We start from the raw sequence: 26,185 nt of genomic DNA, 5'->3' as shown, positions 1-26,185 counted from the left end.
CCTCCCGTACTTTTTATAATCCTCCAGGAGCTCTGCATTAGTGAGCCCTCAGTATCTGCCATAAGCTTTACTATCTTTCTTAATCCTAATCTTTATGTCCCTTGATATCCAAGGTTCTCTGGTCTTGGATCCCCTCTTTGTCTTTAAGGAAATATATTTGCCCTTTGCTCTTGCCATTTCCCCCTTGAATGTGTCCTGATTCTCCACGACAGTTGTATCTGCACGTGACTGCTCCTAGTTCACTTGCAAATTAATCTTTTATAATTAACCTTAATAAAATTAACCTTTCCTCAGTTTAGATTCATTATCTCTGGCCCATCCTTATCCCATTCTATAAGTAGCCTAAATCTAACTAAGTTACGATTACAGTCTCTAAAATGTCCCCCAACTGAGTTGCCTTCATTCTGCTCCAGCTTATTTCAAATATTATATCCAAAACTGTCCCCTCCCTTGTGGACTTTCTACTTATTGGCTAAAAAGGTTCTCTTGGATGCAGTTTAAGAAATTTTCCCTCCCAACTCTGCATGCTATAATGATCCCAGTTAATATCTGGGTAAATTTCTCTGCTATTCCTTCCTTATTATGCTTACACTTCTCTAAACTTTGAGCAACTAAACAGAATACAGATCATTTACTTTTATGTTACCCTTATGCCTACTTAAGTACAGACTAGAAAATTCTTGTTCAGGTCTTGAATCTCTTTCAGGTCTGCCACCAATTTGTCTGTTTCTCTGTGAGAATCCTCACCTCGCTCGCTTCTCTCACTGATACTGACTGGCTATCACAGGGTCCCACTGCTCTTCAATACAAGAGATTACAAGAGCAAGAAGATTATACTGAAAGTTACACAACAACTGGAGAAGTCTCTGCAATCCATATTATAGGAAAGATATGATTGCACTAGAGAGGGTGCAGAGGAGATTTACCAGGATATTGTCTGGGCTGGAGAATCTAAACTATGAGGAAAGATTGGATAGGCTCAGTTTGTTTTCTTTGGAGCAGTGAAGGTTCAGAGTGGTAATAAAAACAAAGAGCTGGAAAAGCTCAGCAGGTCTTGCACCATTTGCAGAGATAGAAACAGAGTTAATGTTGAGTCTGACCGATTTACTTCACTCTGCGGTTTACTGGGTCTTCTTTGGGCTCCTTCCTGGAGTCCTGCCAGCACCCACTAAACTCTTGGCAGTGCCAGAACTGTTGGCAAATATGATTGGGCAGAGGGTACAGCTTCATTTCACTGAGGGGTGGAAGTCTGACTGGCTACTAATTGAGCTCGCCTGTATACAGTATAGCTGCAGAACAGGCTTCATCAAGTCGTCACCCAAGGGCCTGGAAAAAGTGTTATATAACCAACTCGTGAGCTCATGAAATAAGAGGGACAGCAGCAATACTGGGAAGAATTTTATGGGGACATCCCCAAAGCATTTTGCCCCAAATTGCTGCAATCTCTCTTATCCAATGAGCTCACATGAAGCACTTGATCAAATGTCTTTTGGCAGTCCGTAACCTCACGCCAACTGAATTATCCTCATCAACACTTACTGTTACCTCATCAAAAAGACTCAAATTAGTCAAACATTCTTTATCCTGAAAAATTCCATGTTGGCCTTTCTTAAATAATAACATTTGCCAAATTGAGTATTAACTTTGCCTTAAATTATCACTTCTAAAAGTTTCTCCATTGAGGTTAAAATGAATAACCCATAGCTGGATGCTGGGCTCACCTTTACATCCTGGTGAGAACAAGTATACAACAATTGTCTTCAAGATATTAGCAGGAAAAGACAGACTAGATAAAGATAAGCTATTTCCACTGGTTGGAGATTCTAAAATTAGGGTGCACAGTCTGCGAATTAGTGTCAGATCATTCAGGAGAGATGTTATGAAGCACTTCTACACACAAACGCTGGTAGATGTTTGAAAGTGTCTTCCACAAATGGCAAATGATGCTGCATCATTTGTGAATTTTAAGTCTGAGAGAGATAAATTTTGTTAAGTCAAAGGTATTAAGGGATATGGGCCAAAGGCAGATTTATGGAGTTAGGTCATAGATCAGCCAAGATCTAACTGAATGGTAGAACAGGCTCAAGAGGCTGAATGGCCTACTCCTGTACCTCTGTCCCTATCTGCCCGTCTTCCAGTATCATCCAAGTTTCTGGAAGACTAGAAAATTATGGCCGGGGGCTCTGTAATTTTTTCTATTACTTTCACAGCAGCTTTGGATCGCTCTCTTCCAGTCCTGGTGTTTTATCAAATTAAAGTACAGACAACTTATGAATGACCTCTTCATTCTCAGTTTTAAATGTTTCAAGTGTTTGAACTTTCTGCCAGTTCACCACCACCTGGGCAGCATCTTACTTAGTGAAGACAAACACAAAGTATTCATTTAATACCTCAACTAAGCCCCTGTCTCCATTAATGAGAAGTGATCTCGCTGAAACATATGGGATTATTAAGGGGCTTGACAGAGTAAATGCTGAGAGGATATTTCCCCTCATGAGATAGTCTAGGACCAGGGGGCATAGTCTCAGAATAAAGGGGCACCAATTTAAGACTGAGATGCAGAGAAATTTCTTCTCTCAGAGGTTTGAAAGTCTTTGGAACTCCTTGCCAAAGAGAGCTGTGGGGGCAGAGTCCTGGTGTATATGTAAGGCTGAGATAGATAAAATGTTATCAGTTGGGGAAATCAAAACGCATCTTGGTGTTTATTGCAAAAGAACTGGATTCTAAAAGTAAAGAAGTGTTGCAATTATGGAAGGTGTTGGTGAGATCATACCTGGAGTATTGTGTCCAGTTTTGATCTCCTTACTTGAGGAAGAATTTGGTGGCATTGGAGGCAGTTCAGAGGAGATTCACCAGATTGATTCATGGGACAAAAGGGCTATCATAGATAAAGCAGTTGAATAGCTTGGGCTTGTACTCACTGGAGTTCAGAATAATGAAGGGGATCTCATTAAGCATATAAAATGCTGAAGGGGATTGATAAGGTGGACATTGAACAGATGGTCCCTGTTGTGGGACCGTCTAGAATAGGAGGTCATAGATATAGAATTAGAGGAGATAGGGTCAAAAATGAGACAAGGAGAAACTATTTCTCTCAGAGGATTGTGAATCTGTGGAACTCATTGCCCCATAAGGTAGTGGAGGCAGAATTAATCAACAGATTCAAGAAATAAATAGACACGTTTCTGATGAAAAGTGGGATAAAGGACAATGGGGAGCAGGGAGGAAAGTGGAGTTGAGACCAGGATAAGATCAGCCATGACCATGTTAAATGGTGGAGCATGATCAAAGGGCTGAATTGCCTACTTCCGTGCCTAATTCCATCAAGGGTTATGGAATTACTATCATCCAGGAACTCCAGATTTCATGCCATGTTTCCTTACATGGGAAAGCTTCATGACAGTATTTGGACTCTCTCTTCCTCAAGGGGAATACGTTCTTCAGTTACAAATCTGACTGTTAATCTTTCAACCAATGTATTTGTCAGATCCATTTTGTAAAAATCATTCATGGGATGTGGGCATTATTGGCTAGGGCAACATTTATTGCCATTGAGAAGGTGAGCTGCCTTCTTGAACCACTGCAGTCTATTTGGTGCAGGTATCCAGTCACTGATGTTTTGGGATGGTGTTCTGGGATTTTGATCAAGCGACAAAGAAGGAGCAGTGACATGCTAAACAGGATGGAGACTGAAATCGAAGAGGAACTTGCAGGTGGTGTTGTTCCCATGTAGTAGACACTGTGGTTATTGTGTGTCAGTGGTGGAAGGAGAAAATGTTTGTGGATATGGATTAATTAAGCAGACTGCTTTGCGAATAGTGACGTTAAGCTTCTTGACTATTTTTGAACCTGCACACATTTAGGCAAGTGGACTGCATTCCATTGCACTCCTGATGTATACTTTGCGCATGGAGGACAGGCTTTGGGGCATCAGGAGGTGAGTTACTGACTGTAGCATTCCCGACCTCTGACGTGCTTTGTTTTTTTTAAAATTTACTTGTGGGGCATGGGCATTTCTGGTTGGCCAGCATTTATTGCCTGTCCATGGTTGTCCTTGAGAAAGTGGCGGTGATCTGCCTTCTTGAACCATTGCAGTCCATGTGCTGTAGGGAGACCCATAATTCCCTTAGGGAGCGAATTCCATACTGAAACAATTGTGATATATTTCCAAGTCAGGATGGTGAGTGGCTTGATGGGATACTTATAGGTGTAGGTGGTGTTCCCATGTATCTGCTGCTCTTGTCCTTCAAGATGGAAGTGATTGTGGGGTTGGAAGGTGCTTTGTGAGGAAATTTCTGCTGCTGCTACTGAGTGTAGGAGATGGAGGCAATGGATGCTTGTGGATGTAGCATCAATCAAGCAGCCTGCAGTGTCGTGGATGTTGTCAAGCCTCTTGAGTGTTGTTGGAAATGCACTCATCCAGGCAAGTCACACTCTGGACTTGTGCCTTGTAGGAGCTGAGATATACTTGCTGCAGTATTGCTAGCCTCTGACCTGCTCTTGTAGTCACTGTTTCTACTTGGTGAGTCTGATTAAGTTTGTAGTCAATGGTAACTCCCAGGATGGTAGGTATTCAGTGATGGTAATGTCATTGAATGTCAAGTAACAGTGGTTAGATTGTCCCTTATTGGAGATGGTCATTGCCTGGCATTTGTGTGGTACAAATGTTATTTGCCTTCTGTCAGCCCAAACTTGTATATTGTCCAGGTCTTTCCGCATTTGGACATGGACTGCTTCAGTACCTCAGGAGTAATGAATGGTGCTGAACAATCGTTAGTAAACATCTCCCCTTCTAACCTCATGATGGAAGCAATATCATTGATGCAGCAGCTGTAGATGGTTGATCCTAAAATACCATTTTACCCCATTGAAATTGGCTTTCCCTCAGTTAGTTATTTTTAAATTATTTTATAGGATGTGGATATTGCTGGCTTGGCCAGCATTTATTGTCCATCCTTAATTGCCGTTAGGAAGATGGTTATGAACACTGTTCTTGAAACTGTGCAGTCCACTGGGAGGTAGGTACATTCACAGTACTGTTTGGAAGGCAGTTCTAGGCCTTGTGACCTGGTGACAGTAAAGAACAGCAATGTATTTACAAATCAGGATGATGTGTGGGTTGGAGGGGAACTTGCAGCTGTTGGTATTCCTATACATCGACTGCCTTTATCCTTCAAGGAGGTCCCAGTTTTGAAAGGTGCTGTTGAAGGAGCCTTGAGGCAGGATATCTTTTAGATGTTATGCACTGCTGCTACTATGCGTCAGTGATGGAAGGCGTGAATGTTGAAGGTGGTGGATGAGGTGCCAATCAAGTGCGCTCCTTCAACCAGTTGTTCTTTCTCAGGATTGATCCTTGCCAGTTTCCATAACCAAACTAAATTTTATGATGCAATGTCTTTTATATGTTCCCAATTGATAATTGACTGACTTGGCCTACCTCATTCTCATGAAACAGATCGAGCAGTGTTTTCTTTCTCATTTGACAGGAAAGGTATAACTGCGGAAGATTTTCCTGAACACATCCTAGGAATTGTCTGCCCTTTACACAACAAGGAGATGGTGCCCTAGAGGTAATGTCGCTGGACTAGAAACTAGTGACTCAAGCTAATGCACTGGGGTCATGGATTCAAATCCTACTAGGGAACCTGATGGAATTTAAATTCAATTATTAAATCTGGCATATAAAGTTACTTTCAATAAATGGTGATCATGACACATCATCAATTATTGTAAAAACCCAAACTTTTTGTTTTATTTTAAATCTAGCCTACATGTGACTTGAAACCTGCAGCAATAATTCTCAACTTTTCTCTACAATAGTCCAAGCAAACCAAGCAGTTCAAGGGCAGTAGTCCTAGGCAACAAATGTTTTAAGATCTTGATCAATAAAGTCAATGGGCTGAGGAATGGTAGATGGTGTTTGGTTTGAATAAATGTGAGGTATTGTATTTTAGTAAAACATACAAGGACAGGAATTAGACAGTTAATGGTTTGGCCCTGGGTAGTGGTGTAGAATGGAGCGACCTAGGGGTCCAGGTACATAATTCTTTGAAATTTGCATCACATGTTGACAGGATGGTTAAGAAGGCTTTTACATGCTTGCCTTCATTGGTCAGACCTTTGAGTATAGGAGTTGGGATGTCATGTGAGGGTGTGCAGAATGTTGGTGAGGCCTCTTCTGGAATACTGTGTGCAGTTCTGGTCACCCTGCCACAGGAAGGATATTATTAAATTGGAGAGGGTTTAGAAAAGATTTACCAAGGTGTTGCCAGGAATGGAAGGTTTGAGTTATAAGGAGAGGCTGGATAGGCTAGGACAGTTTTCACTGGAGTGTAGGAGGTTGAGGAGTGACCTTATAGAGGTTTATAACATCATGGAGGGGCATAGATAAGCTGAATAGCAAGGGTCTTTTCCCTAGGGTGGGGAAGTTCAAACCTAGGGGTCATATTTTTAAGGTGCTACAAAAAAGATTTAAAAGGGACGTGAGGAGCACACTTTTACTACAGAGAGGGTTAGTGTGTGGAATGAACTGCCAGAGGAAGTGGCAAATGCAGGTATAGTTGTAACATTTAAAAGACACTTGGATAAGTACATGAATAGGAATGGTTTGGAGGGATATGGGCCAAATGCAGGCGAGTGGGTCTAGTTTAGTTTGGGAACATGGTCAGTATGGACTAGTTGGACTGAAGGATCTGTTTTCAAGCTGTATGACTCTATAACATTAAAATCCCATAAAAGTGAACAATAAATTATCACTATCCCAGTCTAAGTTTGACTATTTAGAGACTCCCATTATAACTACTCTATAATTTTTGCACTTCTCTATAACTTGCTTGCAAATTTATCTCTCTACATCTTTCCCACTGCTTGGTGGTCTATAGATGACACCGAACCATGTAACTGCACTTTTTTTGTTTATCTATTTGGCTGGAACAAAAGAACAATTTCATTGAGGATGTCCTCTCTTTGTAGCATCGTAAATTCTCTGAAATCATATTGCCACCCTTCCCTTCTAATATATCCTTAGTACCGTGTATCCAGGAATATTAATAGACAGCCCTGCCTTTCTTTGAGCAAGGCATCCATGAACAACAAAACTAACACCCCACCGCCACCCCCCCCGACCCCAGTCCATCCCTGGCCTTCTCAATACCTTATCAGGTTGCAAATTCAGCCTGATATTTCTTAAACTAATGCAGAAAACCATAGAAACTCAACTTGTACTGATGTAATTTACATTTCTTTCTGCAATGTTTTGCACCTGTTTGGCCACTTTCCCATCTAACTGTGACAAAAATAACTAACACAACCAGTGGAAACACCCATCCATATTACCACAATTAATACTATTGAATAATATACAGAAGAAAATATTCATTCAGAGAAAATCTGTTGATTTGAAGCCTTACCTGAACTGTGGCTCATCATAATGGTTTCCTTTATCCAGACAGGTAATCAGATCTGCATAGAATAAAAATCAGTATCAATGTACATTATAAACCCAGCCTATGCTGCAGCTAAGATGACCTCTAAAAGTGAATTCACCAAGTATCAATCATCAGAATTTCCTTTTATAAATCTATAATTTATAAGACATAATTGAGGCCAGTTAATTAAGTCAACTGTGCACTTTATTCCATGGGGATTCTACTGTTACATTCACGTTGCTGATTCCATCCAGTTGTCAGTGGTTACAAAATTAATGAGTTCAACAATTTTTAAATTTTAGTTAAACATCATTTATATTCCAAAGACTGTCTACATTATTTAATTATTTTAAAACTGAAAAACAACTGGGGTAACTAAACTACACGTGACAGGTAAATTATGGGACGTCACTTTTGACTGGATTACTAGTAAATAAATTGCCAACTCTTAGCATTTACATTAGATATTATCACAGTCACAGCAATATTAGTCATTCCTATGAGTGGACCTCATTTCCCTATACTCTGGAGTGCATCTTTTGTTATGTCAGACTAGACCCCCTCAAAATATTTTAAGCAGGTAATCTAAACCCTATTTATTCTTATTTTAAAGGCAAATGTAAAGTGAAATGTGATCCAGATGCAATGCAACTGGTCAAACTACTTGATGCTAAGCAAAACACAATTTATTCAAACACTATCGTTAAAATACAACAAAAGGAAGTACGTATAAAAACTTAACTCTACTGGAAAACTTAACGGAATAATAGATACAGTAACTATTATTAAATAATTGTTCTAATTTAATAACATCCAATAAACACACCCCTTGGCAAAAAGGCAAATTCAGAGATCAAACTTTTTTTCACATGCAATGCTCACAATAGGAAGAGAAACCCCAGCTTCTAATTGTAACTGAGAGAGAGGAAAAATAGCTTCTACCTTCTTCAAAATTCCAGCAGCTCCTGCCGAATCTAAAAGCTAAAGAAATCTAAACAAATCTACTCCAAAACCTTAAAGCTAAAGAAAACCTAGAAATTCTGGTCTGAGAGAGCTGGCCACACCCACCCAGACTGCTTCTATTGTAACAATTTAAAAAAAAACCAAGGCCTCACAATCTGTTTACGTAACCACAGACTGCATGGCATCTCTTGTTAAATCTCTCTTAAAAGAAACCAAAACAAGATACATCTCTTAAAGCGACAGCATTGTCACATTTCTTCATTGTGTAACAATTTGACAGATGAGAGCATAACCTGGGGTTTGAAAGTTTTTTCTGAACTTTGAGTCACAGATGTACAGCACAGAAACACAGCCTTCGATCTAACTCGTCCATGCCGACCAGATATCCTAAATAAATCTAGTTCCATTTGCCAGCATTTGGCCCATATCCCTCTAAACCCTTCCTATCCGTGTACCCATCCAGATGCCTTTTAAATGTTGTAATTGTACCAGAATTCATCACTTCTTCTAACAGCTCATTCCATACACGCACCACCCTCTATGTGAAAACGTTGCCCCTTAGGTCCCTTTTAAATCTTTCCCCTCTCACTTAAAACCAATGCCCTCTAGTTTTGGACTCCCCCTCCCCTGGGGAAAAGACCTTGTCTATTTGTCCTATCCATGCCTCTCATGATTTTATAAACCTCGATAAGGTCACCCCTCAGCTTCCGATGCTCCAGGAATAATAGCCCAGTCTATTCAGCCTCGCCCTATAGCTCAAACACTCCAACCCTGGCAATATCCTCATAAACTTTTTCTGAACCCTTTCTGGTTTCACAACATCCTTCCTATAGCAGGGAGACCAGAAGTGCACACAGTATTCCAATAGTGGTTGAACCAATTTCCTGTACAGCTGCAACATGACCTCCCAACTCCTATATTCAATGCACTGACCAATAAAGGCAAGCATACTAAATGCCTTCTTCACTATCCTATCTACCTGCGATTCCACTTTCAAGGAACTATGAACCTGCACCTCAACGTCTCTTCGTTCAGTAACACTCTTCAGGACCTTACCACTAAGTGTATATGTCCTGCCCTGATTTTCCAAAACACAGCACCTCACATTTATCTAAATGAAACTCTATTTGCCACTCCTCGACCCATCGGCTCATCCGATCAAGATCCTGTTGTATTCTGACGTAACCTTCTTTGCTGACCACTACACGTCCAATTTTGGTGTCATCTGCAAACTTACTAACCATACCCCTTATGATTCCATCCAAGCCTTTTGTATAAATGATGAAAAGCAGTGGACCCACCACCAATCCTTGTGGCACACCGTTAGTCACAGGCCTCCAGCCTGAAGAGCAACCCTCCACCACCGCCCTCTGTCTTCTACCTTTGAGCCAGTTCTGTATCCAAATGGCTAGCTCTCCCTCTATTCTGTGTGATCTAACCTTGCTAACCAGTCTACCGTGAGGAACCTTGTCGAATGCTTTACTGAAGCCATAGAGATCACATCCACTGTTCTGCCCTCATCAATCTTCTTCGTTAGTTCTTCAAAAAACTCAACCCAAGTTCATGAGATGTGATTTTCCATGCATAAAGCCATGTTGACCATCCCTAATCAGTCCTTGCCTTTCCATATACACGTAAATCCTGTCCCTCAGAATTCCCTCCAACAACTTGCCCGCCACCGATGTCAGGCTCACCAGTCTATAGTTCCCTGGCTTTTCCTTACCATCTTTCTTAAATAGTGGCATCACATTAGCCAACCTCCAGTCTTCTGATATTTGCCTGTGTCTATCGAAGATACAAATATCTCAGCAAGGGGCCCAGCAATCACTTCCCCACCTTCCCATAAAGTTCCAGGGTACACCTGTTCAGGTCTCAGGGATTTATCCACTTTTATGCATTTTAAGACGTCCAGCACCTCCTCCTGTGTAATAAGGACATTTTTCAAGAGGTCGCCATTTATTTCCCCACATTCTCTATCTTCCATATCCTTCTCCACAGTAAACAATGCTGAAAACTACTCATTTAGTATCTCCCCCATCTTGTGCAGTCCCACACATAGGTGGCCTTGCTGATTTTAAGGGGCCCTATTCCCTCCCTAGTTACCCTTTTGTCCTTAACGTATTTGTAGAATCTCTTTGGATTCTCCCTAACCCTATTTGCTAAAGCTATTTCATGTCCCCTCTTTGCCCTTCTCAGTTCCCTCTTAAGTATACTTAGCCACTGCAATCTCATTCATATGTGCTATCACTGTTCTCTACTCTTAAGCCTGAAATGAAATACTGAAATGGTGCATAATTTTAAACAAAATTGTTGTGATTATGTACATGAACAGTTTTCAGTGAGTTAAATCTCCTCCCATACTTGCATGCCTATTCAACACTTGCTTCTTAGCTCTTTCTCTCTCTCCATAAAGATTTTCCTATGTGCCTATTCTCCCTGGAAGTCTTCTGCCCTGACATTATGGTTCAACAACTGTCAAACAGCTTATCTAATTCACTGTGAACAATGTCACAAGGTATGTACCAAAATGGAAGAAAGGAAATCAAATGTCATGTCTAGTGTTATTCAAATTGCTTATCAGATTTCACATGTTTTATCTCCTACCTTTGCATTTGTATTTTCTGAGATCGATATTTTTAAACTAAACAGAAAATGCTAGAAATACTCAGCAAGTTATAGCAACATCTGTGCAGAAAAAACATAGTTAATGAGCTAAACATTCCCATTTTTAGGCGAAGTTTTTTTTGAGGGATATTAATGGCACCCATTCCCCCATTTGCCATGGCAACATTCCTCACACAATCTTCCACTCTTCACCTCATTAATATTGCAACTGCCCTTTAAGGAGAACATCTCGTGGAATCATGTGGCAGGAGAGATGAAGTGCTCACTGCTGCTTGGAATGTGACATTCCTATTGCTGGCTCCACACATAAACTCCAGAACAAAAGTACCTCATAAGTTTCAAGCCAGGAACCGTCCTTATACTGTGGTCCAGCACTCTTATCACCGAGGAAATGGCTCAGAAAGGCAAGTTAGCAATTCAGTTCACCGAGTTAGGCGGGCCAGTGACAAAAGAAAGGTCGTACACTGAGTTCACCAATTTCAACCACAATATTTGTTTCCTTTCTTTAGTTTTCTTCCTTCATTCAGCTGCTCAAGTTATGTCTTGCCAGGGTAGATGTGGAGAGGTTGTTCTGCCCTGTGGGAGAGTCTAGGTCCAGAGGGTATAATCTCAGAATAAGGGTTCACTCATTCGAGACAGAGATGAAGAGGAATTTCTTCTCTCACAGGCTGGTGAATTTGTGGAATTCTTTACCGCAGAGGGCTGTCAAAGCTGGGTCATTCAGGATATTCAAGGCTGAGATAGATTTTTAATTGGTAAGGCAATCAAGGTTTTTGAGAAAAGGCAAGAAAGAGGAGTTGAGGATTATCAGACAGCCGTGACTTTAATGACTGACAGAGCAGGACTGATAGACCAAAAGGCCTACTTCGGGTCCTAGGTCTTTAGATTGATTTGTTTCTTGCCCCCATCACCATTCTCTTTAGCCATGGAATGCTGGATCTTATGTCCTTCAATCTCTCCTGACTTTCGCCGTATCACAGATGTTCCTTTTGGCCTGGTCCTACCCATCCCTCGCTCAAAACCTATTGCATTTCTAACTTCTACCACCTCTGACTAAAGATCACAGATTTAAAACACTGACTTTGTGTTTCTCCCCAGTTGTAACCTGCTGAGTTCTGCCATCATTTTCTATTGATATTTTTCATTTCCAGCCTCTGCAATATACTACTTCTCAACTATTTTTATGAAAATATTTTTTGTTCTTCTTCTGCTCACAATTGACATGATCGTGATGTTAGAATAAGAAGAGTTATTGATTTTCAATTCCATCATTTTTAATGCATGGCTTTAATACTTGAGACCTTTGTGCACTAAAATAGCTTTGAAACCGATACAGCAATTACCTAATGACTGGCTATGTGAGATAAACAAAGTCAAAAATCACACGACGTCAGGTTATAGTCCAACAGGTTTCTTTGAAAGCACTAGCTTTCAAACTGTTGCTTCTTCATCAGGTGTAGTGAGAGAGACATCAAGATACGGAATTTATAAGTAAAAGATCAAAAGATCACACATCTGATGCGAATGTATTGAATAAACTTAAAATGGCTGGCTGATTCCATCCTGTTAAATCTTTAATCAGTTAGACAGCAGATGCTGGTTTTGATTGATTAAAACGCACATCCCAGAATTTCTTTCACGTCACTGCCCTGAGATAACTAAAGGTTTTATCAATGTATACAAGAGGTGACATCTCAGGTCAGACAATGCATTTTAGGTTTGAGACCTTGTTTATAATCTGCCTGTGATTTAACCTGGAGTCAGACTGATTTTATTTCCAAAGCAGGAATTTAAAGTGCCCCATTGACTGACTGTGTCTACAAATTGCGTGCTTTTTGAACAAAATAGAATGTATCTGCAAATACAAATTCATCCCATAGATTTGTTTGCGTGTGTATGTGTGTGTCTGCATGTGAGACAGAGAGTCCCTGAGTGTGAGGGAGTATGTGTGTAAAAGACTGAGTGTGAGAGTGTGTGTGTGAGAGAGGGTCTGTATGAGTATGTTTGTGTGATTGAGTGTGTGTGTATGTGTGTGAGAGGGTATGGTGTGGTGGGGTCACCTGTAGTGTGACATGAACCCAAGAACACCGTTGAGGCCGTCCTTGTGGGTACCGAAGTTGGCCGTCAGCCTCTGCTCGGCGACTCTGCGTTGTTGTGTATCCCGAAGCCCGCCTTACAGGATGTTTACCCGAAGATCCAAAGCTGAATGCCCTTGACTGCTGAAGTGCTATTTTTGACCTTGTCCAACCCAGTCCAACACTGGCACCTCCACATCAGAGATACACAAAAACACTGATTTGAAATTAACATTTTATCTTAAGGCACTATAACTTAGTCAGCTGTGAAGGAACCCTAACTTCCTATGTTGATTTACACCTATATGCTAAAATTCACAGAGGAGATGGAAGACATTGCCAGCAACTATCAAGCTTGGAAACACATAACTCGGATATTGGAATACACAGTTCTGAGGAAGGGTCACCAGACCCGAATCTTTCTGTTTTTGTTCCTGATTTACAGCATCCGCAGTTCTTTCGGTTTTTATTGGAATGCACAAGCCAGCTATTTTCCAGAGTAGGGAAGATGGATTTGTGACTGCATTTAGCTTGGGAAAGAAAGTGTTCTCTTACCTTCTAAAGAAGAAAAATGTCCAGTGAAAAAGCTGGTTAAAAAGAAATATCAGGTCACTGAGAAATTAAAGGAAAACTGAAATCTTCACAGAAGTTGCTGGAAAAGTTCAGCAGGCCTGGCACCATCTGTGAAGAAAAAATCATAGTTAATGTTTCGGGTTCAGTGGCCCGTCCTCAGAGCCCTCCCCTTCTGAGGAATTGTCACCAGACCTGAAACATTAACTCTGATATTTTCCTCACAGATGCTGCCAGACCTGCTGAGCTTTTCCAGCAAGTTATGTTTTTGTTACTGATTTACAGCATCTACAGTACTTTCGGTTTTTATTCTGAATAATCATTAGTGCTGAGGATACAAAACATGAATTAACCAACCATCGTCTCAGGTTAAAATTGTACACCTCAAGGATACTCCAAGAAATTTAAATGAAAATTCCATTCATCTTCCTTTTCTACTGGAAACTATCCCTTTTAAACTTTGCACCTGTGTATATGTGTATAGTTGATGCTGTGTCTATGTTATTTTGCTCAGGGTTAACAGATAATTTTTCTCTCAAGAAACCTTGTAATTGCCTCTGTGCTGATACAGTGTACACTGGGTACGTACATTGTGGTTAGAGAAAGGTATAAGCTAAAAAGAACATAAAAATCTTTGTCCGACCCATGCAGAGAGTAAAAACAGAGTTCATGATTCGCCCCTGACCTGGTCATTTACACAGTTCAAACATGAATCTTGTTTTTGTGAGATGTCTACTCTAAAAATGAATACATTTTAGAAAATCCTTAAGTCTCAAAATAACTTCAAGGAAAAAGTATCAATGCAGAAAACTGATAAAGGCAGATTTGGAACAAATGCAAGCAAATTCTTCTACGTACAAAGTGATAAACACAGAAATAATTCAAAACTGGGTAGAAAAGACAAAAGCATTAGAATCATTTAGGCCAAGCAGCATCAGAGGAACAGGAAAGCTGACGTTTAGGATCCAGACCCGAAGTGTTAGCTTTCCTGCTCCTCTGATGCTGCTTGGCCTGCTGTGTTCATCCAGCTCTACACCTTGTTATCTCAGATTCTCCAGCATCTGCAGTTCCTACTATCTCAGAATCATTTAGGAAGCACTGACAGGCATTTTCTGACAAAGTAAAGAAACTGGTTAAGTGGCATTCTTCGTTCTAATTCTATTACGATCTCATGCAAGACAATTATCTTCAACCATACACTGAATAGTTTAACATGAGTTAAAGTAACTAATAAGTTTGGTTCAGGACATTCAACTATTTCACTTATATGTGGAAAAGACCGTTATTGATTTCAAAGAATCATAGGAATGCCTACAATGTGGAAGTAGGCCATTCAGTCCATCGAGTCCACACTGATCCTCCAAAAAGGATCCCACTCAGTCCCACTCTCCTACTCTATCCCTGTAACCCTACAATTCCCACGGCCAATCCATTAAGCCTGCACATCCCTGGACACTACAGGCAATGTAGCATGGCCAATCCACCCAATCTACGCATCTTTGGACTGTGCGAATAAACCGGAGCATCCAGAGGAAACCCACACAGACACGAGGATAATGCAAAGACTCCACACAGTTGCCCGACGGTAGAATCGAACCTGGGTTCCTGGTGCTATGATTGCTGGTATTTTTTTAAAAATCGTGTTACAGAACTAAACAAAATATCTCTTTTAAAAAATGCTGGAATCAAGGTGATCCTTGGTTTCTAATACCTTACCTGGACGGCTGCTTGTAGCATATGATAGTAAGAAGCCACGTCCTGATATGTGAGAGCCACTTTTAAACTGAATGCTCATTTCATTGCTGTCTATGTGGATTTCTCCGGAGTCTGAGTTTAGGCTTCCACAATAAGTACCTATGTATAAATAGAAAGTTATTCAATGACACTTAGATTAGCCCAAATTTACATTTTTAAAATATTATTTGAACACATAATAGACACTGCACTTCAAACAAGCACTCTAAAGTATTTTGCAGGCGTGGTAAAATGTGATAGGAATATTAGCTTCTCTTTTCTATCGGCATGTTTACTTTTTAAGCTGATTTCCACATTATGAGAAGCACAGTGTTTCTTTTAGAAAGGATTTATAACTTTAAAAGGGTACCTACCAAAGAAGATAACATGACTAGTTTTAGATTGAGCTAGCAAAAACAGGTTGCATGTTTTCCTGCACTATAAACATCCAGGATTCACAATTAGTCAAAATTGGTCCATTTTATATTACTTCCCCCAATCATAAACCAAGAATGTCCAAATGTAAACAACTTCAAACAAACAAAAAAATCTGGATTCATTAAATCTGATGTAATTAGATTTGGATTCCAGATGTTATTTCAGCATTCTGTTTTTATGTCATATTAATAAATTAATTCTAATGAAAAAAGTACTGATCACTGATGCAGCTTTTTATTGAAATTCTCAGCACTTGGGCATTAAAAAATTGTGTATAACGATATGGAATATAGTGGTAAAATATGTCATGATGATGTGTCATGTGCAATTCTGTGATATTAATCTTTAGTTTCACCACCTGGTAAAAAGCTTAGGGTTGTTTTATCCAAAAGGAAGGAAGGAAACAACTTGAGCTGCATGGACACTGTTTTAAGATGACTGCAGAAAGCACTTGACCTACAAGTCACAGCCATAGAATTCAAATTACCAAGCAGCATGCTTGGGCAGTTCACTTGCAAAATTTCATATCTGCAATTGGTTCAACTCTCTCAGGAAACACACATGAAAATAATCTAAGGACAAAAAGCTACCAGAAATCTGGACAACTGATGTTGCTGGAAAAGCTCAGCAGGTCTGGCAAGATCTGTGAAGAAAAGATCAGAGTTAACATTTCGGGTCTGGTGTTCCCTCTGTTTTTTGTGCCTGATTTATAGTATCTGCAGTTCTTTCAGTTTTTATCTGGACAATAGAAACTGCCAAGGACAAAGGTGATCTATCTACATTCATTGTACAAAGAGGGGCTGAGAACACACCCTATCTGTTTCAATAGTGTTTTAATAGCTTTGACAATGGCAGATTAAAGTACTTTTTTTTAATGTGAATTATAGATTCATAGAATCCCTACAGTGTGGAAACAGGCCCTTCGGCCCAACAAGTCCACACCGACCCTCAGAGAATCCCGCCCTGCACATCTTTGGACTGTGGGAGGAAACCGGAGCACCTGGAGGAAACCCATGCAGACATGGGGAGAATGTGCAAACTCCACACAGACAGTCACCTGAGGGTGAAATCAAACCCGGATTCCTGGCGCTGTGAGGCAGCGGTGCTAACCACTGATCCACCATGTTGCCTCAGGCCAATGAAGAACATTTTGGCTCTGAAATTAATAAACCATGTGCCGCTTAGCACGGGTGGGGATCGAACCCACGATTTCCAGTTTACAAGACCAATGCCTTCCCACTTGGCCACCATATCTTCAATATGTGGCAATAGTCAGTTATCACATGATCAAACCCATCCTTATGAAAAGCTATTTTTATAATAAAATTCAGGAAATCTGAAATAAAAACTGAAAATGCAGGAACGTAGAACAGCCTTTGGATTCAATATGTTAACTTTGTTTCTCTCTCCACAGATGCTGCCGGACCTGCTGAGTTTCTCCAGTATTTTGTGTTTTTATTAACTTTGATTAAAAGCTTGTATGTTTATTACAACAGGCAGCAAAATTCAAGATGACCTGCAGTATGGAACAGTAACATCAGCTGTTTCTCAATACATTTTTTTTTGAAGTTGGACCATATTTCTGTTACAGTTTGGAATACATCACAACAGCTAAAGAATTCTACTTGAAAGGAACTTCAAATGCCACTTTGAACAAGGTTGGATTAGAGTTTAAAAGAGACTGTTTTCAGACAAACAACAGCTTGCATGTGCCAAAACATCACTGGAATTTGTCTGACTCCATGTGTGTTGTGAGATTAAGGATAGTTTTACCTTTTAATACTCCTTATACTTTTAACTGAGGGAGCTTTTAACAACAAAAACCAAACTCTCCACTTAATAATCCATGAGACCCAGCTAGCTTATTTCTGTATATAGCTTTATATTGTCAAATTCATACCAGTTTAGGAATTTAAACAACCTTTCTTTAAAAAAAATCAAACTGTGTTTTAACCAATCTCAGGAGCGAGAGGGAGGAATTTATTCATCCCTCCAGAATTGGTCGTAACAATAAATTGAGGACAAACTTCATTTTGTAAATGTTATCAAAGGCAATATGGTATGAATGATTGTCAAATGCCAGATAATATATTACATATTGGGCAAACATATTGACAGTGTGATAACCTAACAGAGAAGATTGGAACTGGCATTTCTGTTCATTACCTTAAAACAGATGTTCAAATGATTACTCATTTGCACGCCAACCATATACACATTAAAACATAAAAGCTTTCTAAAAACAGCATGTTGCAAATTCTGACTGATGAAGTACTTTTGAAATGTAGTTACTGTGTGATTAGTGAATGCAGTAACATTTTGCTTAAATGAAGGACACACACACACACACACAGTCAAATAGTCCACATTAATGTTTTAGTTAATGGATAAATCTGGCCAAAATTCAAACAGAATTCCAATTCTTCAAATACACCAAATAGAATCTTTTGCCATCATGAGAAAGGAAAGAGGCAGCCTCGGTTTAACATCACATTTGTCAAATTGCTGAAAGTTCAATAGCTTGTTATGGTCTACCTGACCTGGAAGACTAAAATCAGCAATCATGTAAGCACTTAACTTTTTTTTTCAGATGGAACATGCTTAAGTTATAACTTTGTATGGATTCGTGGGACAACTGCAACAAAGCAGGTCATTTGACCAGTTGTGTACATACTGGAGCAACTTATCTAGTTTCACTTCGTTGTTCTTTCCTAATAGCCCTGCAAGTTATTTTCGTTTAGATAATTATCTAATTCCCTTGAAATTGCCTCTAGCAGACCCTCAGGCATAGTACTTCAGGCTCTAACCAAAAGCAAAATACTGTGAATGCTGGAAATTTGAAAATAACACAGAGAATGATGGAGAAACTCAACAGGTTTGGCAGCATCTGAGGAGAGAAAAACAGAGTCGTCCACGCAATAAAAACCAAAAAAGAATCCCCCTCGTCCTCACGTACCACCCCACCAACCTCCGGATCCAACGCATCATCCTCCGACACTTCCGCCATCTGCAATCCGACCCCACCACCAAAGACATCTTTCCCTCCCCACCCTTATCTGCTTTCCGGAGGGACAACTCTCTCCGTGACTCCCTTGTCCACACTCCCCTCCAGCTCCACCACACCCGGCACTTTTCCCTGCAACCGCAGGAAGTGCTACACCTGCCCCCATACCTCCTCCCTCACACCCATCCCAGGCCCCAAGAAGACTTTCCACATCAAGCAGATGTTCACCTGCACATCTGCCAATGTGGTATACTGCATCCGCTGTACCCGGTGTGGCTTCCTCTACATCGGGGAAACCAAGTGGAGACTCGGGGACCACTTTGCAGAACACCTACGCTCGGTTCGCAACAAACAACTGCACCTCCCAGTCGCGAACCATTTCAACTCCCCCTCCCATTCCTCAGACGACATGTCCATCCTGGGCCTCCTGCAGTGCCACAACGATGCCACCCGAAGGTTGCAGGAACAGCAACTCATATTCCGCTTGGGAACCCTGCAGCCCAATGGTATCAATGTGGATTTCACAAGTTTCAAAATCTCCCCTCCCCCCACCGCATCCCAAAACCAGTCCAACTCGTCCCTGCCTCCCTAACCTGTTCTTCCTCCCACCTATCCCCTCCTCCCACCTCAAGCCGCACCTCCATCTCCTACCGACCAACCTCATCCCGCCCCCTTGACCTGTCCGTCCTCCCTGGACTGACCTATCCCCTTCCTAACTCCCTACCTACACTCACCTTTCCTGGCTCCATCCCCGCCTCTTCGACCTGTTTGTTTCCTCTCCACCTATCCTCTCCTCTATCCCTCTTCTATCCGCCTCCCACTCTCTCCCTATTTATTTCAAAACCCCCTTCCCCTCCCCCTTTTCTGATGAAGGGTCTAGGCCCGAAACGTCAGCCTCTCTGCTCCTATGATGCTGCTTGGCCTGCTGTGTTCATCCAGCTCTGCACCTTGTTGTCTCGGATTCTCCAGCATCTGCAGTTCCTACTATCTCTGATTCAACTCTTCAAGTCCTCTTCAGAAATGCAGTTTCTCCAGCATTCTGTGTTTGTTCAAATTCTAACCACATGCTACATAAAAATACTGAATGGCGCATTGCTTCTTTTGCCAATCATTTTAAATCATTGTCCTTTATTCTCAACCATTCAATCCATGGGAACAGTTTCGCCTTGTCTGCCCCATCCAAAATCCTCATCATGTTGTATGTCTCTATTAAATGCCCTCTCAATCTTCTCTTCACCTTGAAAACAATCCTGGCTTCTTAATTCTATCCATGTAACTGAAGTTCCTGATTGCTGCAAGTATTTGGCTGATGATTTTCTGTGCTCTCTCTAATGCCTTCCAATCTGTCCTGAAGTATGGAGGCTTGAATGGGACAGTCATCTCTTGCTGAGGCCAAACTATTGCCTTATTTAGGTTCATCGTAACTCCCACACTCCTGTACTATCTGTCCCTGTTTATAAAACTTGGGGTCCCTTATTCTTGATTAACTATTCTCTCAACCTGCCTTGCAGGTTGATTCAATGATTTGTATTGATATGCTTGCAGTTCTCGCTGTTCCTACACTACATTTAGAAGTGTACCTTTTATTTATATCATCTGTCCTTTAAACCTTTAATCCTCTAAGTACTTTAGAGTGTCATTGATACTTAAATGTGCACCAGATGTTTTGGTTGAGTATCAATTGAGCAGAACATTTCCTCATTAGATTACAAATTCCTCCTGATGGATCACATTTGAATTGAAGTAATGAGCTTTATGGGTAGCAAAGGAACAAACAAATTCAAGCGATTTCTTCTCATGCACTTACATAAACATTTGTGCAATTCAATTAATTTAATATTCTGTTCTACCAAACACTTGTATGGAATAAGTAACTCATTCAGATGGCTCTCCATTATTTTCCCCAGCTAACGATTCTGCACGGAAGACTGACATTCTGCAATAATTACAGAGCATGTTGGGGGGTCGAGCTAATTAGTTTCAGATTGAGCTAGCAAAAACAGGTTGCATTGTTTTCCGGCACTATAAACATCTAAGATTCACAATTAGTCGAAATTGTTGCACTTCATATTACTTCCTCCATTCATAAACCTAGAGTCCAAATGTAAACAACTTCAACAAACAAAACAAAAAGACTCATTATAAATTATTTAATTGGATTTGGATTCCAGAATTTGAGCATTCTCTCATATGTCATATAAGTAAATTATTTGTAAATGAAAAAGTACTGATCAGTGATACAGCTTGAGACTGAAATTCTCAGCACTTGGCCATTAAAACATTTTGCATAACGATACAGAATATTGCAGTAACATATGTTCCAATGATGATGTGTCACGTGAAATTATGGAATATTAATCTTTAGTTTCATTGAATGGTATAATGCTTAGGGTTGCTTTATCCAAATAGGAAGGAAACAAGCTGCAAAGGCACGGTTTTAGAGAAACAGTTACCAACTAATTTATCTTGATATTTTCTTCCTTTAAACAGTACCAATACCATCACTGAAGGCAGATCACAAATACAGCGAGTAAGAATGAGCAGCGCAACACACTTGAGCATATTCATGAATTGTTCATTGATCACCTTCAGACAACAGAACAATGCTCGTGACAGAGTAGTGCTGGGTCAATAGCAATCTTTCAGTAACACAATTGAGACCCGTCAAACAATTACAAATAGCAACTGAAGACATCTGACCTGATTAACAACTTGAGGGAGATAAGCTGCAGATGATTCCATGGGACAAACTAATCTCCATGGACCCTGGTCATTGTCAAGAGGAAGAAACTGCCTGGTCCCAGCATCCAGGAAACCGTAAAAAAGAAAAAGACTACCAATCAGGCAACAAAGTACTTATTTCAACAAGGCAGCTGTCTTCCATAAGTGACATTTATAAGATTGAAGACATTCTAGATAATTAAAGTTTTAGCAAAGATTTGTAACTCTGGTTGTGGGTGAGGTTATTGACTTGCTCACCGAGCTGGCTTGTTTTCATTCAGATGTTTCATCACCATGCTAGGTAACATCATCAGTGAGGCCTACGATGAAGCAATGTTATTCTACTCCGCTTGGAATTTATATTGTTCTGTCCGTTATGGTGAGTAGTGCCATTTCCACTTTTGTTCTTCATAGAATATCTACAATGTGGAAACAGGCCCTTAGGCGCAACAAGTCCACACCGACCCTCAGAGCATCCCATCCAGACCCATTACCCTTTTCCCTGTAACCCATCTACACATCCCTGAATGCTATGGGCAATTTAGCATAGCCAATCCACCTAGCCTGCACATCTTTGGACTGTGGGAGGAAACCGGAGCACCCGGAGGAAACTCACGCAGACAGTGGGAGACACGCAGACACGGTCCCTGGTGCTGTGAGGCAGCAGTGCTAACCACTGTGCCACCATGCCGTATGGATTTGTATATGGGGTCCAATTCTATGTGTTTGTTGATTGCATTATGGGTTGAGAACCATGCCTCTAGGAATTCCTGTGCGTGTCTATGTTTGGCTTGGGCTACTATAGTTACATTATCTCAGTCAAACTGATGGCCTTCATTGTCCGAATGTACTGATATTAAGGAAAGAATTGGACACTATATAGAAACCCATACAGAGCAAAACCGGAAATGACTCTACTCACCATAATAGACCGGAAGTATAAATTCCAAGCAGAGTAGAACAACATCGCTTCATCGGAAGCCTCACTGATGTTACCTAGCATGGTAATGAAACGTCTGAACGAAAACAAGCCAGCTCGACTAGCAACTCAAAAACCTCACCCACAACCCGAGCTACAAATCTTTGCTAAAACTTTAAACACCTATGAGCATAACATGCTAAAAATTGCCTTTCCTGCCAACCGACTGAGCTCTACCTGCGAACAACTTCATTTCCTCCACAAATGCCTCAGGAACCAGATACTGGCCCTCATTTAAAGTACAGACTTTGACTCAACAACTCATAGGCACACAAAGTAGCTGAATAGAATGGACGCAGAATGCTACGGGTAATGATTAATGATCTCCATAACTGACTCTACAAGTACAAAGGGGAAATTTTGTGCTAAAAATCACAGTATCGGAACACTGCAGACCAGCAGTGGACTACAACCCTAGAACAAACCATCACCATCAATCAACACAAGACCAAAACTAAGAAGAGACACAAGCTACAAGAGAAACTGACCAAACTGATCCACCACAAAGACAAGGACAACAACAAACCAGACACATGGATAAGAAACCCATCCAGCAGACAATTCACGGAAACTGAGAAAGCTGTCTTATTACGTGGACTGAACTATAACCACAAAGATGCGAACAGAACAGACTTCATGGCTGCCCTGGAAACTACATTAAAAGACAACAGACTCATGGACGAAACACAACAAGCCATCCGACAAACTATAATCCCCACACTAAACTGAAAGACGGAATGGGACACCCTGAACACAGAGAGAAAAACACTAGATAAGCTCAAGAAAGACAAGAACATTATAATCCTACCAGTGGATAAAGGACGCATGACCTTCATTATGAACAACCCAGACTACATTAAGAAAGCACAGGTACTGCTCGCAGATACAAACACTTACAAACAGGTGGTGATAGACCCAACACCACAGCTCGGTAATAGGATCACCCAGACACTGAAGAGACTGAAGGATGCAGGACCGATAACCAAGACAGACTACATGAGAAAGAAACCAGAAGGCACGAGCAAAACCCCCCGCCCTCCCCCGGCTTCTATGGACTTCCTAAAGTAAGCAAACCAGACATTCCCCTCATACCCATTGTTGCAGCTCCTTGGCCAGTTTGTGTGAAGGTTTGCCCGGTTCGGGAAACAGAGACTGAAACACCTAGTCGACTGATCACCCCATTCCATCCACTCAACCCAAGAATTCCTCAATATTCTCAAGAACATAAAAATCAGTGACGATGAGATTATGGTATCCTTTGATGTCACAGCTTTATTGACATCAATCAACGTCCCACTAGCCAAAGAAACACTGGCCACATTACTAGAGGAAGCAGGAACGCACACCAGCAGTTCCATCAGCAATGACAACATACTCAAACTACTAGACCTGTGCCTCACCACACACTTCGTCTTTAATGGTCAAGTATGCAAACAGGTCAATGGCACGCTCATGAGGTCACCCATCTCAGGACTCATCGCAGAAGCAGTCATGCAAAGACTAGAACACACCACCCTTCCCCGCATTCAACCTAAACTGTGGATCCGGTACATAGACGACACATTTGTCATTATTAAACGCAACAAACTAGAAGAGACCCACTACCTCATCAATGCATTCGCCGGGATTAAATTCATGAGAGAAGAAGCAAACATCAATCACCTTCCATTCCTGGATGTCACAATTGAACATATAACCAATGGGGAGTTCCAAACCTCAGTATATAGAAAAGCAACCCACACTGACCAAATCCTCAACTTCTACAGTAACCACCCCAATGTCCACAAACAAAGCTGTATTAGGACACTATTTAAATGGGCCATCACTCACTGCAACACTCCAGAACTACGCAGGAAAGAGGAAGAGCACCTATACAAAATCTTTGCTATAAACGGATATTCCTGCAACTTCATCCGCAGGTGCTTGCTAAATAGACAACAACTGGAGGACACAGTACGCCCTAACACACTGGCCACACTGCCATACATCACGAACATATCAGAACTGACAAGACTCCTAAGACCACTAGGAATCATTGTAGCACACAAGCCCACAGCCAGTCTACGACAAACACTTACAAAGATTAAATACCCCATTCCCACAACATGCAGAACCAACGTAGTTTACAAAATACAATGTAACGACTGCCACAAACATTACATCGGTCAGACAGGAAGGAAACTAACCATCAGAATACATGAACATCAGCTAGCAACAAAACGACACGACGAACTTTCCTTAATATCGGTACGCTCGGACAATGAAGGCCATCAGCTTAACTGGGACAACGTAACTACAGTAGCCCAAGCCAAACATGCACGGGAATTCCTACAGGCATGGTTCTTAACCCATACTTCAATCAACAAACATATAGAATTGGACCCCATACAGAACAAACCCGGAAATGACACCACTCACCATAACGGACCGGACAGTATAAATTCCAAGAGGAGTAGAACAACATTGCTTTATCGGAGGTCTCACTGTTGAAGTTACCTAACATGGTGACGAAACGTCTGTACGAAAACAAGCCAGCTCGGTGAGCAAGTCAACAAGCTCTCTATGATGTTATAGGACAATTACCTCAGTTAGCAGAGAGAGGTTCCTCAGCTAAGGCAATTCACAAGGTTAATGGTCCTCCATATAAAGTATTGGACAAGATTTACAAGGAATGATAGAACTGTATCCAGGAGATAAAAACAAATCCTCCAGCAGAAAAGAGCCATAGGTAGACCCACAATGCCATTAGGGAGGGAATTCCAGGATTTTAACACAGCGACAGCGAAGGAATGGTGACATATTTCCAAGTCAGGATGGTGGAGAGGAACTTGCTGCTGGTGGTGTTCCCATATTGCTGCTGCCCTTGTCCCTCTAGATGGAAGTGGTCATGGGTTTGTAAGGTACCGCCTGAGGATCCTTGGCAAATCTCAGCAATGCATCCTGTAGATAGTCCACACTGCTGTTACTGAGGATAGTGGTCAAGGGAGTGGATGTTTGTGGATGCAGTGCCAGTCAAGTTGGCTGCTTTGTCCTAGATGGTGTCAAGCTTCTTGAATGTTGTTGCAGTCATACTTATCCAGGGAAGTTGAGGTTATTCCATCACACTCCTGATTTGTGGTTTGTAGATGGTGGACTAGTTTTGGCGAGTCAGGAGGTGAGTTCCTCGCTGCAGTGTTCCTAGCCTCTGACATGCTTTTGTAGTCACCGTGATTATATGGTGAGTTGAGTTTCTGGTCAATGGTAACCCCCTGGATGTTTACACTGGGGATTGAGTGATGGTGATACTATTGAACGTCAAGGGACAGTGATTTAAATGTCTCTCATTGGAGATCATCATTGCATGGTATTTATATGGAGCAAATGTTACTTGCCATCTGTCGGTTCAAGCCTGGATATCGTCCAGATCTTGCTGTATTTAAACATGGACTGCTTCAATATCTGAGGAGTCGCAAATAGTGCTGAACATTGTGTGATCATCAGTGAACATCCCCACTTCTGACCATATGATGGAGGGAAGATCACTGATGAAGCAGCTGAAGACTGTTGGGTCTAGGACACTACCTTAAGGAACTCCTGCAAACATGTCCTGGAGCTGACTGACCACCAACAACCACAACCATCTCTCAACCAACAGAGAGTTTGCCCCTTG

The 26,185-nt window shown here is 41.1% G+C and overlaps 1 protein-coding gene across 1 annotated transcript in view; it reads right to left on the bottom strand.

The window, feature by feature from the left end:
* dcbld1 (discoidin, CUB and LCCL domain containing 1) overlaps positions 1-26,185 on the bottom strand; it is a 108,761-nt gene that overhangs the window by 34,694 nt on the left and 47,882 nt on the right. Inside the window, exons 3-4 of the mRNA XM_048597479.1 lie at positions 15,377-15,514; positions 7,410-7,461 (exon numbers count right to left, since the gene is read on the bottom strand). Coding sequence (XP_048453436.1) covers positions 7,410-7,461; positions 15,377-15,514 — 190 coding nt within the window. The remainder of the gene's footprint in view (positions 1-7,409; positions 7,462-15,376; positions 15,515-26,185) is intronic.

This window comes from Rhincodon typus, chromosome 5 (genome assembly GCF_021869965.1).
Source record: "Rhincodon typus isolate 14 chromosome 5, sRhiTyp1.1, whole genome shotgun sequence".
NCBI lineage: Eukaryota > Metazoa > Chordata > Chondrichthyes > Orectolobiformes > Rhincodontidae > Rhincodon > Rhincodon typus.
Note: the sequence above shows the minus strand (reverse complement) of the source record. Positions and strands in the feature narration are given on the sequence as shown.